Source organism: Pongo pygmaeus, chromosome 23 (assembly GCF_028885625.2).
Source record: "Pongo pygmaeus isolate AG05252 chromosome 23, NHGRI_mPonPyg2-v2.0_pri, whole genome shotgun sequence".
Classification (NCBI taxonomy): Eukaryota; Metazoa; Chordata; class Mammalia; order Primates; family Hominidae; genus Pongo; species Pongo pygmaeus.
The window spans coordinates 46,448,244-46,463,773 of record NC_085931.1 but is presented as its reverse complement, the minus strand read 5'-3'; the positions used below and the strand labels follow the sequence as shown (position 1 = coordinate 46,463,773).

General features: G+C 53.2%; 1 protein-coding gene across 1 annotated transcript in view; it reads right to left on the bottom strand.

The window, feature by feature from the left end:
* Positions 1 to 1,874: 1,874 nt before the first annotated feature.
* The window catches only part of MCM5 (minichromosome maintenance complex component 5), a 50,730-nt gene continuing 37,074 nt past the window's right edge, over positions 1,875 to 15,530 (bottom strand). Inside the window, exon 17 of the mRNA XM_063662999.1 lies at positions 1,875 to 2,671. Within this exon, the coding sequence (XP_063519069.1) occupies positions 2,201 to 2,671 (471 nt within the window). The 3' untranslated portion in view covers positions 1,875 to 2,200. The remainder of the gene's footprint in view (positions 2,672 to 15,530) is intronic.

Here is a 15,530-nt window from a genome sequence, read left to right as displayed (position 1 = left end):
TAAATATTTGCTGAACGAGGACAAATTCCACAAGTGGCAGAACTATCTTAAAAATGTTCTATTTGCACAAGAACTGGCCACACTGCCACCACAACCCCAGCGGAGGAGTCAGGTTGATTATTTAACACAAACACACACACAGAGCTAACCAGGAGCTGCAGAGTCGACGAAAAGCCAGGCTTCCAGTGCCAAGGGCTTCTTTCTCACTTTACAGCTAGTACAGAAAGTGAAGTGCTCTGCCCTGCCCTGCCCGCTGCCAGACGTTTCCGCATGGTATTTCATGTAGCCCAGAGGTGACTATGATCCTTAGTGTCACTTTACCATGGAGGAACGTAAGGCGGCCACCCACCTGTTTATTCAACACATATCTGCCGGGCACCTGCCCGGCTCCATGCTCCAGATACAAAGTGGCCGACCAGGAAGCCAGAGTCCCTGTGGCGTGGAGCCTACATCCTACTGTAGGCAGACAACAGAAACACCACACAGTTCCAGGGTGTGACATCTGCCATAAAGAGGGTGGGGAAAAGTGGTGTGGTCGAAGCCTGTGTGGGGGTGGGGAGGGGTGGAGTGATCCAGGCAGGGGGTTCCACAGGTGCAAAGGCCTGGGGGCTGGAGGAAGCTGAAGGCTCTTGGAGGACCAGGGAGGAGGGCAGAGTCTTGGAGGCCTAGGTCAGGTGATGCCCAAGCCCCCTGCAGGTAAAGGCAGGCTCTAAGTTTCACCCTACTCGTTTTCTGGGTGCCTGGTTTTTACACATGGATGAGGGGAACAGGAGAGGGAAGAGAAAAGGGCAGAAGCCAGGGCCTGAGATAGCACAGGGCAGGTGGGGGCCCAGGTGCAGGCCCATCACCCTGCAGGATCAGGCACTTGAAAGGGGATCTTGCCCCAGGGGGGTCTCAATTCCCCTGCGGAAGCCACAGGGCCTGGATTCCCTGGAATCGGCCTTGTCTATGCACAGGTCAGATCCCAGCTGCCCTCCTTACCACCCGCAGGCCTCAGGGCTTCCCTGTCTCTCATCCTCCCTTCCTTCTCCCCAGAGAGAGGGGCTCATCCTTTTTACCCACTCAGGAACCGCTGCTGACAAAGCCGGGCGCCAGAGCTGCTGACGTCATATGCTGAGGGCCCCTGTCTGCTTCTGCAGGGGTACAAAGGACAGATGAGTTAACAAAGACAGGGGCAAAGTGAGGCAGTAACTGAGAGAAAACCCAACCCCTGGGTCCGGCACAGAGATAAATGAGGACACAAAGCCCCCTCTTGAGTCACCTGGTCGACCTGGAGACACTGCCAGGCTTGAGGCCTGTCTCGGGCTTGTCATGAGTCAGAGAACTCTGGAGATGGCAGATCAATAATTGTCAGAAACAATCGGCCGGCTGAGGTTAGGCTGGGGGCCTCCCCCATCTCCATGACAGCTTGCGTTGGCAGAGCCGCCTGGCAAGGGGGCCGATCTCTTAGCCTTGCTGAGGATAATCTCCCCACACTGAGACCCGCAAAGTTTGACTTAAATGTTCCCGTTGCCTGGGCAACCTTCTCCGCTGGTTCTCCCCTGTCATTCTTCATTGAAAACCCTGGTAGGAACTTTTTCTTCAATTGGAAACTTACAGTTGCCAAGGCAACCCCATCAAAGCAGCCTGAGGTTGCAAGTGGGCTGTAGGTGATGGGGTGGTCCCATCTATTGTTGGTCCAAGGTGGCTGCAGAGAGGGAAGGATGGATGGGGCAATGGTGGGTGAGGTATACCATTTGGGGTAGAGTGTGGAGGGAGAAGAGGGAGCTTCCAGGAAAGAGAGGACAGCAGGACTCCACAAGTGCATTCATTCATTCACTTGCTTGTCCATCATTCATTCCCTTGCTTATCTACAACCACTTGAGCACTTGTTATGTGTTGGACTCTCTTTATTTCCTGAGGGCTTGGGGGATGGAGGAGTGGGTAGACCCCTCCTCAACACACACAGCCTTCTGACATGGAAAAGCATGAGCGGACAGAGCGCTGGTCTTGGAGTCAGATGGACCTGGGTTTTTCTCTGGATTCCTAACTCTTTCCTCATTGACAAATGGGGCATAAAAGTAGAACCACTTCTGAAGATCTGGGGAGCCCCAGACGAGGCCTCAGGTAGAGAGGACCAGTGTCAACGTGTTGCCGTGGGGACCAGGTTGTTGGCTGGATCTTCTCATTCGATGCTCCTCCTGTCTTCAGAAGTCCCTGGTCAGTGACTGTGGCCCCGGCTGGATTTTCCAGTGGGAGTGAAAGGGCCAACCCCGAAGGTGGCCATTCGGTGACAAAAGGGTGGCAACGTAGAAACCAGGCGGAGTCGGGCGGGCGAGTCTGGGCAAGTCCTCACCCACTTAGAGACAGCGCTTCCTCCCCTGGAGTCTGTCCCAGGAGGGGAGAGGGAAAGGGACAAGGGAGGGAAAGAGAGAGGTGTGTGACCCTGGAGGGGGTCTTCCTGCAAGGGCTTTCTAGGCACTATCTCATTTAATCCCAGCAGTCCCGGGAGGCAGTTTTCCTTCCCCCTGTTCTGCAGATTGGGAAACTCAAGTTCAGAGAGGTGGAATAAGGTCACCCAGAGAGGAAGCAGCCTCTCTACTCCGGAACTCAACCGTGGGCCATGTTCTTTCCAAAATCCCTCATCTAATTCTCGTGACAGTCCCAGGAGGCGGATTCCATTATCCCCATTCTGTTGATGAGAAGAACAAATCTGAGAGGTCAGACAGCTCACCTAGGATCACACAGCTCCTATGGCCCCTTCCCTGTCTCCTTCTCAGCCCAAGGCCCAACCATCCCAGTACTGTGGGGGGCTGAGGCAGGAGGATTGCTTGAGGTCAGAAGTTCGAGACCAGCCTGGGCAACATAGCAGGACCCCATCTTTACAAAAAAAAGATTTTTAATTAGCTGGGCATGGTGGTGCACACCTGTAGCCCCAGCTACTCCAGTGGCTGAGGCAGGAGGACCACTTCAGCCCAAGAGGTTGAGGCTGCAGTGAACAGTGATCGTGTCACTGAACTCCAGCCTGGGAGACAGAGTGAGACCCCGTCTCTAAAAAAAAATAAGAATAAAAATATAAATCTTAGGATGAGTAGGATTTGGCCCAAGAAAGAGGAAGGGCTTTCCAGGCAGAGCATAGCGCATAGCCAAAGCCAGTAATAGGACAGAGCAAGGCGCCGGAAAACTGCCACTTGTCAGCATGGGCGGGGGCACAGAGGCCACGGCAGGGGCAGAAAGACCACGGCTGGGACAGAGGGGCCACGGCTGGGACAGAGGGGCCACGGCTGGGGCAGAGAGCCCATGGCTGGGACAGAGAGGCCATAGCTGGGGCACTCAGCATGGACTTAAGTGCAGACACGATAGGGGCAAGGAGCCTGGGCCTCTGTCAGTTCCAAAGACACGGCGATTCATTTCTGCTTCGTTTCTGTGCTTGCCTAGAACGTTCTTCCCTGACTGCACGGCTGGCTCTCCTCCTCCTTCAGTTCTAGGCCTCACTGACAGCGGCTCAGAGAAGCCAACCCTGACCAGCCCTGAGAAGCAGACGCCTCAGTGAGTCTTCATCTCAGTACCCTCGGTTTCCTGCAAAGGCCATACGGGTTGCTTTCCTGCTCCTAGTTCTTCAACCTGCCCTGCCGACAACCCCCCTTTCCACCTGTGGCCTTGCCCCATCTCCCACCAGAGGCAGGGTGTCCTTTCCCACCACACTGATACTGGACTTGACCATGAGGCTTGCTTTGGCCAACAGAATGGGGGCAGAAGTGAGAGTGTCCCAGTGCTGAGCATTGCAGGTCCCCATTCACTTCTTGCCCGTCTGCCACCACCGCGGGACAAACAAGTCCCAGGTGGCCCAGTGGTCCATGGATGAGAAGCCCAGGAAGCAGCCCTGGAGCTAAGCCCGGTCTAGTCGCTCCATCTGTTGATCCCCACTCAACAGACAGCCTTCAGAGTGAGAATAATGCGTGTTGTTTGAAGCCACTAAGCCTGGGGGGTGTTTGTTTGTGGCATTATTATGATAATAGATGACCAACGCCCAGCACTTAACACCTCCCTCGGTTCCCTCTGTCTCCTCATCGCTGTCTTCTCCCACACCAGGCCGGACGCATGCTCCTGGAGAGCCAGGACCCTTGTCTGTCTCACTCCCCATTGCATCCTCGGGGTCTGATGCCCGGCCTGGGGCACTGCAGAACTTCAGATGTGTGCTGAGTGAGGGAATGACGAATACGATGGTGTTTTGTGGGGCCTTTAGCAGGAGTGGAGGGTCTGGCATGTGGTTGGGAAGATGACTCCAGCTGCTGGAAGAGGGGAGGGATGGCGGTGGGGAGGACTCTGAGGACTCTGCAGAGGGGGCCAGTGGGGAAGCTCCCACCACAGTCCAGAGGGAGACAAAGGAGGCTGGAACCCCAGAATGAGCAGAGACAAAGACATAGCTAAAGCCAACTTCGCCTTCCCGTAGGCCAGGCTCTCCACATAGCTCTCTTCATTCGATCCTCACGACCACCGTACGAGGCAGGCGCTTTGATCATTCTTATTTTCTAGAAGAGGAAACTGAGGCATAGAGAGTCCGGCCCTGAGGTCCTCGTGCTGACTCCTCCCCCAAGCCCTTGTTTCCAGTCTCATTTTCGGAATAAACATCAGCAGACGTGAGATACCATATATGTGGGAGGAGGGGACAGTTCCCCACCTGGGGAGAAACCAGGGAAAGGGCGTTGTTGCTTCTTGTAGTTTTATCAAACCTGCTGGGTCATTCCCTTGGATTTTTTTGGGCACAATGCCAGGCCCCAGGGGCCCCGTTTTCCTGGGTGGACTGGGGGAGGCAGGATCTGTGAAGACTGAGGAAGCTAAGGGCATAAAGGGGTTTCACAAGAGCACGCTGCTGCCTGGTTTCTCCCAGCCCCTCTCCTTGCCTGCCCCAACCTGAAGGCTGTGGACGGTTTCCTCCTTAAGAGTTAATGAGCTGGCCGGGTGCGGTGGCTCACACCTGTAATCCCAGTACTTTGGGAGGCTGAGACAGGCCGATCACTTGAGGTCAGGAGTCCGAGACCAGCCGGGCCAACATGGTGACACCCCGTCTCTACTAAAAATAGATTACAGGCATGGTGATGTGTGTGCATAGTCCTAGCTACTCGGGAGGCTGAGGCAGGAGAATCCCTTGCACCCTGGAGGCAGAGGCTGCAGTAAGCCAAGATCGTGCCACTGCACTTCAGCCTGGGCAACAGAATACGACTCTGTCTCAAAAATAAATAAATAAATAAATAAATAAATAAATAAATAAATAAAATAACAACCAAAAAGAAAAGTCCATAAGCCCCACACCCTTCTCCCAGGAATGAGAGAGGACTCCTTATAGACAGATTCTCGGGCATCGCTAAGCCATGTGTCACTCAAACCCAGAAGGAACAAGGGGCTCTTGTGCAGGCAGCAAAACACTCATGTGGGCTGGGAACCCCCAAACCCGCCGGGGAAGGAGCGCGGAGAGTAACACTCCCATCTGTTCCACCCTTTGCAGTTTACAAAGCACTTTCCCACACAACTTCATGTCGAATCCTCACAGCAACAACAAGAGGGACGCAGGTTTCCCACCCAGAGCTGGGAAGCCCGAGGCTGATGCTGCACACCCTCAGCCAGGAAGGACCAGCAGGACCAGCCTTGGGGCTGAACCCCTGGTCTTCTAGCTGCCATCCCTGAGCTGGTTCTGTCCCCCTAGTGAAGCGCGGACCACTGCCCCGACTCAGGAGGCAGAGCAGACTGATGCATTAGGGTACGGGTGATGCTGAGGCCCCCGGAGGGCTTGGCTCATGCAGGGGCCTCTTGACCCACCTGGGGAGTTGGGGCAGGACGCTGGTGACCAGAGGACTTGTCTTTGCGGAGGGAACTAGAATCTCTAGAACAAACGCTCCCCTTCAGAAAAGACTCTCAGAAAGGATTTGGGTGATGAAGATGCTCAGGGAACCGAGGTGAGAGAAATATGAAGGTGAGGGGGTGCAGTAAGGCCAGGACTAGACGAGAAGCCAATCTGGAAAATTCTGCAGGCAGAGTTGAGGGAGGCTTCCATTCCTCACTCCTTCCTCCCACTGCAGACGGGCAGCCACTCCCTCCTGCAGGCGCCCCGGCCATTCCTCTCCACATGCCGTAGTGCTCGTTGGGGGCATTCTGCTTGGTTGTTTCTTGTCTGCCTTGCCCACGAGACTGTGAGCTGGCCTCTGAGTCATCTGCTTGTCCACTCGCTCACTCACTTCCAGGGTGCCCAGCAGTTCTGGGTGCTGGAGGTACAGCGATGGGGGTACTAGACAAAGTCTTACATATGGCTGGTGTGAGACACAGTGCTAGAGTTAGGAGAGAGGGCTTCCCTTTCATTTACACCTGGACACTTGGCTTCCTCTGTGGGGAATCCCAGTGCTAGAATCCAGCCAGGGCCTTGTTCTAATGACCCACTTTCATAGGATCATGGCAGGGACACCTCCCCCCGCAGCACCCTGACATGCCCTTATTAGGGCTGCTTTGTTCCTTCTGCTCAAGACGTTGCTTCCTGTTAAATTCGGATATGCCCACCAGAGGAGAACACACAGAGCCTCATCCATCATTATGCTGAGTTTTTTATCGGGATGATTTGTTCCAGCGCTCAGTACAGAGCCTGGCACAGAGAAGTGCTTGCTGAACAGATACAGACCAATCCACTCACTCTGTAAATATGGGCGCAAATGCCCACTATGTGTCAAGCACCGGGCTAAGCAGGAAGATGAGGAGATAAACCAGATGCAGTGTTGCTGACCTCAAAGAACACAGGCTGCAGTATGACCCGACTGAGAAGTACCATCTGGGAGGTCACTCCAATTTTCTGAGTATCGGGTATCAGTAAAAGTTATCTACTCAACTGAATTGGACCAAATGCTAAAACATCTTCAAAGCATAGTCAAATGCAGGGCCAAGTGTGGTGGCTTATGCCTGTAATCCCAGCACTTTGGGAGGCCAAGGAGGGCCGATCACCTGAGGTCAGGAGTTCAAGACCATCCTGGCCAACATGGTGAAACCCTGTCTCTACTAAAAATACAAAAAATTAGCCAGGCATGGTGGTGGGTGCCTGTAGTCCCAGCCACTCAGGAGGCTGAGGCACGAGAATGGCATGAACCCGGGAGGCAGAGCTTGCAGTGAGCTGAGATCATGCCACTGCACTCCAGCCCAAGTGACCGAGTGAGACTCCATCTCAAAAAAAGAAAAAAAATTAGCCGGGTGTGGTGGTGCATGCCTATAATTCCAGCTACTCGGGAGGCTGAGACAGGAGAATCACTTGAACCCGGGAGGTAGAGGTTGTAGTGAGCTGAGATCGAGCCACTGCACTCCAGTCTGGGCAACAGAATGAGACTCCGTCTCAAAAAAAAAAAAAAAAAAAAAAAGCATAGTCAAATGCATCTACAGAGGTTACAATTTCCCTTAATGGCCCAGAAAGCCCATTAGGACTCTGAAACATGCCAGGGTCCGTGTCAGGAGCAGCTGCCCTCAGTTGTATCCACCTGTGAGGTCACGCTTATTGCCATTTCACAGATGAGACAACTGAGACTCAGGAAGTTCCCACAGCTAGGAAACGGCAGAGCTGGGGAGAAAACCCAGGCTGGTGTGACCCCACAGTCTATGTTCTTTCCAGACAGCCCAGCTCTCGGTTTCCAAATAGAATGTCCACCTGGTGAGCTTCCACCTCCATCTCACTGGCCAGAAGCAGGTCACAGGGTTGCTCTGGCCGCAGAGGAGTCTGGGAGGTGAGTGTGTTCACTGGGCTGCGCGGACATAACTGGCATTCTTTAGAGAGGAAGAAGGAGAGGGCAGCATGGATGGGCAACTTTGCTGCATCTGCCTCATTTTCTAAATTTTTTCTATAGACAGGGTCTTGCTACATCGCCCAGGCTGGTCTCAAATGCCTGGCCTCAAGCAATCCTCCCACCTCTGCCTCCCAAAGCACTGGAATTATAGGCGTGAGCCCCTGTGCCTGGCCTCTGCCTCATTTTGGATGATGATACTCATCACTGCCATAAATGTCATCAATATTATGATGGCCATTACCTGCCTGTCTCCAGCACACTCCCAGACCCGGGCCAGCAGGGCAGCTTCCCCTACCCCTGCCCACCACGCACACAGACCCCACAGGAGGGACCCCCAAATCCCCAACTCAACCACAAGTCACAAGTCACAGGCCACAGGGGTTGCTCGCCAAGCTCTGGGCCGCGACAGCCCAGGAGGGATCCAGGATGTGCCCAGATGGGGTTCCCAGCCCTGCCCCTCCATCAGCCCCAGCCCCCAGCAGGGCAGCTATTTTGAGAGCAGCTGGCTGCAGACAGCACCTGGTGATGGAGCAGCTCTCACTCGAGTCCGCAGACCCTGCCTGACACCCTCTGCTCTCTCTCTGCTTCCCCTTTGAATTACCTGGCAGCCTTCACTCCCCAGCCTCATGCCCCCCTCTCCCCACCTCTCCCACCCATCAATTCCTCCCAACTTCCTCTCTCCCTCTCTCCCTCCTCCCCTTTCTTCTCTCTCTTCTCTGTTTTCTCCTCTCTCTCTCTCTCTCTCCTGCCTCTCGGTTCTAATAAATTCAGTCAACCTTTCCTGAGTCCCTCATGATGACCACAGCACCGATGCTAACACGGATTGAGCCTTTACTGTCTGCGAGGCACCAGGCTCTTCCTTTGTAGCATCATCTCATTTAATCATCAAAGCCATGACAAGAGGCAGGAACTATCCCTGCTCCCATTTTACAGATAAGGAAACTGAAGCATAGAGAGGCTAAGTAAATTGCCCAAGATTACACACCCAGTAACGGCAGTGCAGGGATTCAAACCATGTGTTCTGGCTCCTTACCCTCCAGGTCTACGGCCCACGGCCCCCTCCGAGGCCTGCACTGGGCTCAAGGGGCGCCATCCTGAAGGAGGAATTCACTTGCAGTGGGGGAGGCAGAGCCACGAACAAGTGCAAGGACCTGGCAGACTGGAATGCACAAGAGCATCCCCTCTGGGCCCCCACTGTGCAGGAGGCTGCAGGGCTGGAAGCGGAGGAGCTGTTACTAGAAGGTGGTCCGAGCAGGCTGCATTTGGAGAGGTGGAAAGGTGAGGGAGAAGTCCAGGCAGAAGGCACAGCCCAAGGGTGTGAGCAGGTTCAGGCAGGAAAAGATTCACAGGCCAGACCAGGGTGAGGTAAGCACAGCACTGGCATGGCCCTGAGAGGAAACCCTTGCACAGATTTTGCACCTTGGGGCCAGACACGGTGGCTCATGTCTGTAATCCCAGCACTTTAGGAGGCCAAGACGGGAGGATCGCTTGAGGCCAGGAGTTTGAGATCAGCCTAGCCAACATGGCAAAACCCTGTCTCTACTAAAAATTAAAAAAAATTAGCCAGGCATGATGCTGCACATCTGTAACCCCAGCTACTGGGGAGGGTGAGGTAGGAGAATCGCTTGAACCTGGGAGGCGGAAGTTGCAGTGAGCTGAGATGACGCTACCGCGCTCCAGCCTGGGTGACAGATCGAGACTCCATCTAAAAAAAATTGTTTTGCACCTTGGGCACCTTGCTCGCCTCACTCACCCTCATGTGGCAATCGAATGAGTGGCAGTTTAATGAGGAACGGCAAGGAAGGTGCAGGGCTGGGCTGAGGAGTGCTGAGAGGGAGGGTGTGGTCCTCAGGCCGAAAAGCAAAAGCCATCTCCATGGCTGCCCAGAGGAGGATGCAGTTTCCAGAGCTGTGAACTGAGGGGCCCAAAGGCCAGGGCAGGAGCTAGGACCCCGTGAGAAGGGGGCCAAGAACACGTACCCTCACCTCACCCTCCTGCCACTGTCCAATCTCCAATGTATCCATGGCAAACCCAATGGGAAACAAACAGAGCCCACTGATGCCTCCTGTCGGGGGCAGAGCAGTGGCCTGGAAAGATGTTCACGGACAAATCCCTGAAACCCGTGAACATGGCGCCTTCCACGGCAAAGGTGCAGATGAGATCAAATTAAGATGGGGAGATTATTTGGGGATTATCAGGATGAGCCCAATGTAATCACAGTCATTAAAGAAGGAGGCAGGAGGCAGAGCCAGAGAAAGGAGAGATGGTGACAGGTCCAGAGGGTGGGAGGGAGTCGGAGGGAGCGTGGAAGGGGATAGGCTGCTGGCTTTGAAGACGGGCTTAGAGGCCCCGAGCTAAGGAATGTGGCAGCCTCTGGAAGCTGGCAAAGGCGAGGAAACTGATTCTCCCCAGAGCTTCCAGGAGGAACCAGCCCTGCCTGCACTTTCCTACTTTGACTGTAGCCCCGTGAGGCTGATTTTGAACTTCTGACCTCCAGAACCGTAAGAGAATAGAAACATAAGAGAATAAATGTGTGCTATTTTAAGCCACTGAGTTTATGATGGTTTTTTTTTTTTTCTTTTTTAGTAGCCACACTTCTCCATCCATGGATGTCGGCCCCCTAGGCCGAAGAGCAGAGAGAGAAGTGCAGACGGAGGAACCACCACGCAAGCAGGCAGGCAGCAAGCAAGTGGTGTGTCTGGGGGTGGTGGGCCTTCCGCTGGCACTGGAGCATAATGTACACAGGTGGCATGGGGTGGCAGGTGGGGTCAGGGGGTGAAGGACAGGACAGCCGGGAAACAACGCCAAGCAGGGGAGCGTGGACTTCCTCCTTGGGCAACGGGGAGCCATGGGAGGTTCCTGAGCAGGGAGTAGCTCGATCAGATTTAGATTCAACCAGATTGGTGAGGAGCTGAAAGGGAGCAGGGGAGGCTGGAAGGACAGAGGGAGGGACCCAGCGGGATGCTGTTGCAACAGGCCGGCTGGCCAATGGGAAGGGGCCTCTGAACCGGATCAAGAGGCCCGGCTTGTGGCTTTGGATCTCCTTTAGGCAGTTCTAGCCATGCCAACTCATCCTGGCCTCACCTTCGCACCCATGCCACATTCCACCTCCAGGTCTTTTGTGCTTATTCCTTCCCTGGCCTGGGACACCCTTGCTGCTCCTCTCCATCGATCCTTCCCAGCCTTCAAGGTTCAGCTGAAGGGCACCTCTTCCAGGGAGCCTTCCCTGATAAGCCACTGAAGCCACAGGGCCTCAGGAATCACCTTGCCCAGTCCTCCTCTGCCCTTCCATCCCTCTTCACCTCTGCCCACATACCCCCACTGCCAGGACGCCCACTGCCTGGGTTCCAATCCCACCCACTCCACTTCCCAATATGTGACTTAGCCTGTGCCTCAGTTTCCACACCTGTAAAATAAGCACAAGGGAATCACCTACTCTGTGGGGCTGTGTGAGGGATAATAGGTACTGACACAGAAGAGTACTCAGCACAGAGCCTGTAGAGGGGGTGGGGGGCAGCCAGAGAGCCTGTGAGCATCTGCTGTTCTGGTCCCCAAACCGAGAGCCCATGAGTGCGAGACTGTCCTCCCTGAGCTGAGCCCACCCTTAGCTCGCTCCTCCCTCTGGCCCCAGCCCTGCCTCTGGGGCCACCAGCACACATCTAATCCATCTTCCATATAGCATCCTGTAACTCTGATGGAGACAGTGGTCATGTCCCCTGGGCTTTGCAGCCCAGTCCCTTCTCCAGCCTCTCCCAGAGGAAGCTTTCCAGACTCTTCTGCACGAACCCCTTTCCCAGCACATTCCTGGGCAGGGCCCACCTTGGACGCAAGGTCCCTTCACCACATGGTCACTGGGATCTTACTTTTTTTTTTGGACAGAGTTTAGCTCTTATTGCCCAGGCTGGAGTGCAATGGTGTGATCTCGGCTCACCGCAACCTCCGCCTCCCGGGTTCAAATGATTCTCCTGCCTCAGACTCCCAAGTAGCTGGGACTACAGGCATGTGCCACCACACCCGGCTAATTTTTTTTTAGTAAAGACGGGGTTTCTCCATGTTGGTCAGGTTGGTCTTGAACTCCTGACCTCAGGTGATCGGCCCTCCTTGGCCTCACAAAGTGCTGGGATTACAAGTGTGAGCCACCGCACCCAGCCAGGATCTTACTTTTTACTGGACTCTGGGGACACTGAGGCAAAGAAGATGCATCCCTGCCTCCAGACCAGCCCTTGCCTTCCTCGGATCCTCTGGAAGCACAAGTTCCACTCTGGCCAGCTGGGCCAGGATTAGGGTCAAACGGAGTTTGCATTGCTGCGGTAGAATGCTATACTGTTCTTCCTTATATCCTGTCCTTGAATGGGTTTTCTGGCCTGAATTTATGGCCCCAAGATGACTGTAAGGACATGGAAGGCAGGGTCCGTACCTCCTCCCCACTCAACCCCTGTAGCACCTGGCATACCTAAGATATTCCAGTCAGTTCAGGGGTCACATACTCCCTAGAACCCCAGAGCCTCAAGGGGCTTCAGGGATCAGCCAGTTCAATGCTCCCATTTCAGAGATGGGTGACCTGAGGTCCAGAGAAATAACGTGGCTAGCCCAAGGCCATTTCCAACATCACTCCCTAAAGGACCGTCTGCATGCTTCCACAGCCCCAGAGGGGCCTACTGATCTGACACAGGCTTCTTTCTCTAAGCCAAGTCCCTGTTTCTCATGATTTGTTTTCACTAACATCCTTTATCACAGAGCCTAGTCAAGGATTCATTAAAAGTCTAAGTATCATGAGATGATGTTAGGGGAAGTGCTAGGACCCCAGACTGCGCCTACAATTGATTATAAGTGTGTAAAAATGGTGTCTCCATGTGAATTTGGACTGGAGAGAAAAGGAAAATTGACATTAGGCAACTTAAGAAAACTGCTGGGATTCTAGATTCTTTTTTCTTTCTTCCTTTTCATGTTCACTTTCACGTTCTTCTCAGGTTCATTTCTATGTTCTGCAATCAATGTATAAGGAAGGTGGGTGCAGCCAACACCACGTGTGCCCACTCTGCTTCAGGCACCATGCCAGGCCTGCACACTATTTGGCTGCATCTCTACAACAGTCTTGCAAAGTATTAGCATCCCCACTTTTCAAATGGGGAAAATGGGGTTCAGAGATGTTTAGAAAAATTAAATGCCCAACTTCACAGAGCTAGTAAGTGGTAGAGGCAGCATTAGAACATAAGACTTCCAATTCCAAGTTTAGTGTTCTTCCCTAAAAGACAGAGTGGGGGTGGAAGGAGGAAAAGAGAGACGGAGAGAGGGAGGGAAGGAGGGAAGAAGATAGCCTAAGTATGTTACATTAACTAGTTTGTCCCTGCTACACATTGTGTTCAGTATTTGTTGGATGGATGGGTGGGTGGGTGGATGGATGGATGGATGGATGGATGGATGGATGGATGGATGGATGGATGGACGGACATGTGGGTGGATGAATGGATGAATATGTGGGCGGGTAGATGGATGGATGAATATGTGGGTGAGTGGATGGATGGATGAATAGATTAATATGTGGGTGGATGGATGAATGAATATGTGGATGGGCAGGTGGATGTATGGATAGATGGATGAATATGTGGGTGAATGGATGGATGAATGGATGAATATGTGGGTAGATGGATGGATGGGTGGATGGTTGGATGAATACGTAGGTAGATGGATGGATGGATAGATGGATGATTGGCTGGATGGATAAATATGTGGGTGGGTGGATGGATGGATGAATATTTAGATGGACAGATAAATGGATGGATGAATTTGTGGGTGGATGGGTGGGTGAGTGGATGAATGGATGAATGGATGGATGAATATGTGAGTGGATGGATGGATGGATGGATGGATGGATATGTGGGTGGATGAGTGAATGGATGAATATGTGGATGGATGGATGGATGATGAATGGATGAATATGTGGGTGGGTGGATGGATGGATGCATGGATGAATGGATGGATGAATATGTGAGTGGATGGATGGATGAATATGTAGATGGATGGATGCATGGATGGATGGATGGATGGATGGGTGGATGAATATGTGGATGGATGGATGAATATGTGGATGGATGGATGGATGGATGGATGGATGGATATGTGGATGGATGGATGGATGGATGGATGGATGGATGGATGGATGGATGGATGGATGAATATGTGGGTGGGTGAGTGGATGGATGGATGGATGGATGGATGAATAGGTGAGTGGGTGGATGGATGGATGAATATGTGGGTGGGTGGGTGGATAGATGGATGGATGGATATGTATGTGGGTGGATGGGTGGGTGGATGGATGGATGGATGGAAGTCAGACAAGCAGCAGTTCCCAGGCTAAGAGCAGGGTTATTTACAGATACCCCTTTGGCATCTGTCTGAAAGGTAGGGATGGGGTTTCCTAAGAGACAATGGTCCGTGCCTGGGTCCTTCTGCCTGGAAGATCTTTACCCTTTCCCTTCCTTGGCCTCACTTGGTGAATAGGGAGATGAAGAGGACAATGGGAAACGACAGGTCGAACATTACCACTAACTTGCTGTGTGTCCTGGGACTAGTCACTCCCCTTCTCCTCTGGGCCTGTCTCCCTCACTAAAATGTGAAAAAATAGGACTAGATTGACACTTTCCAACCTGGCTGGTATCAGAATCCTCTGGGAAGCTTGTGAAAATGCAGATGCCCAGGCCTCAGACCCATTAAACCAGCATCAGTTTTTAACAAGCTGCCCAGGTGACTCTCACAATTGGTCAGATTCGGAGATAAGGAACTAAAAGGTCCCCAGGGCCTCAGTTGTGACACCCCCTGACCCATGGCTAGATATGGCCCTTCCTGTAACCCTTCCTCTTTCCCTCCTTCATCTCCTCTCTTTCTGATAGTCAGGAACCTTTCAGTTACAAGGTCAGGAGCCCAACCCACCCTAACTGAAAGGAAATCTATTTGCAGACATACAAATAAATTCACAAAGCAGAACTGCCTTCAGGCTTAGCTGGATCCAGGGGTTCAAAGATTCTCAAGGCTGTCATTCCACCTCTCAGCTGTTTCCTCAGTGTATCAATTTCATTCCCAGGTTGGCTCTGTCTACATGGCATGATGATGGCTGCTGGCCCACCCGACTCTGCTATGCCACCCCACAATCCTGCAGAAAGTGAGAGAACCTCTCTCTTTTGGTGTCCATGAATCAAATCTCAGAGAAGACTCTGATTGGCCCAGCCTGAATCATGTGCCCACCAGGAGCCAATCCCTAGGCCAGGGGATGGGGCATTCTGATTGGCCAGCCCAGGTCACATGACCAAGAGAAACCCAGTGTGTTCAGGGCACTGCCCATTCCCTAGGCCTAAGCCCTGGTCAACTCCCAGCCATGGGGACTTCCTGTAAGCAGGAAGGGAGGAAAGCCCAGCATCCTCCTGGGGCTGGTCTGCCTGCAGGTGTCAGACAATTCGTCACCTGCCCAGGAGTCAGAAGTTTGTGGCTGTGTTCAGAGAAATTTCTAGAGGATGCAGGCCAATGGCCTCCTCATGTCCTCTGAAGGAGGTGGCCCTAGTGACACGAGGCTAAGTCTTGGGACCCCTCCCCATCTGGCTTTGTGAAGTCACCCTTCCATCCTCATCTGCGAACTGACTCTCCCCCTGGCAAGGCTTAGATTTCTAGGCCCAGAGATAAACGTCTTTTCTGCTCACCCCATAATCCCAAGGGCACTTTGTCAGCCCCTTCTCATTTGTGTTTGTG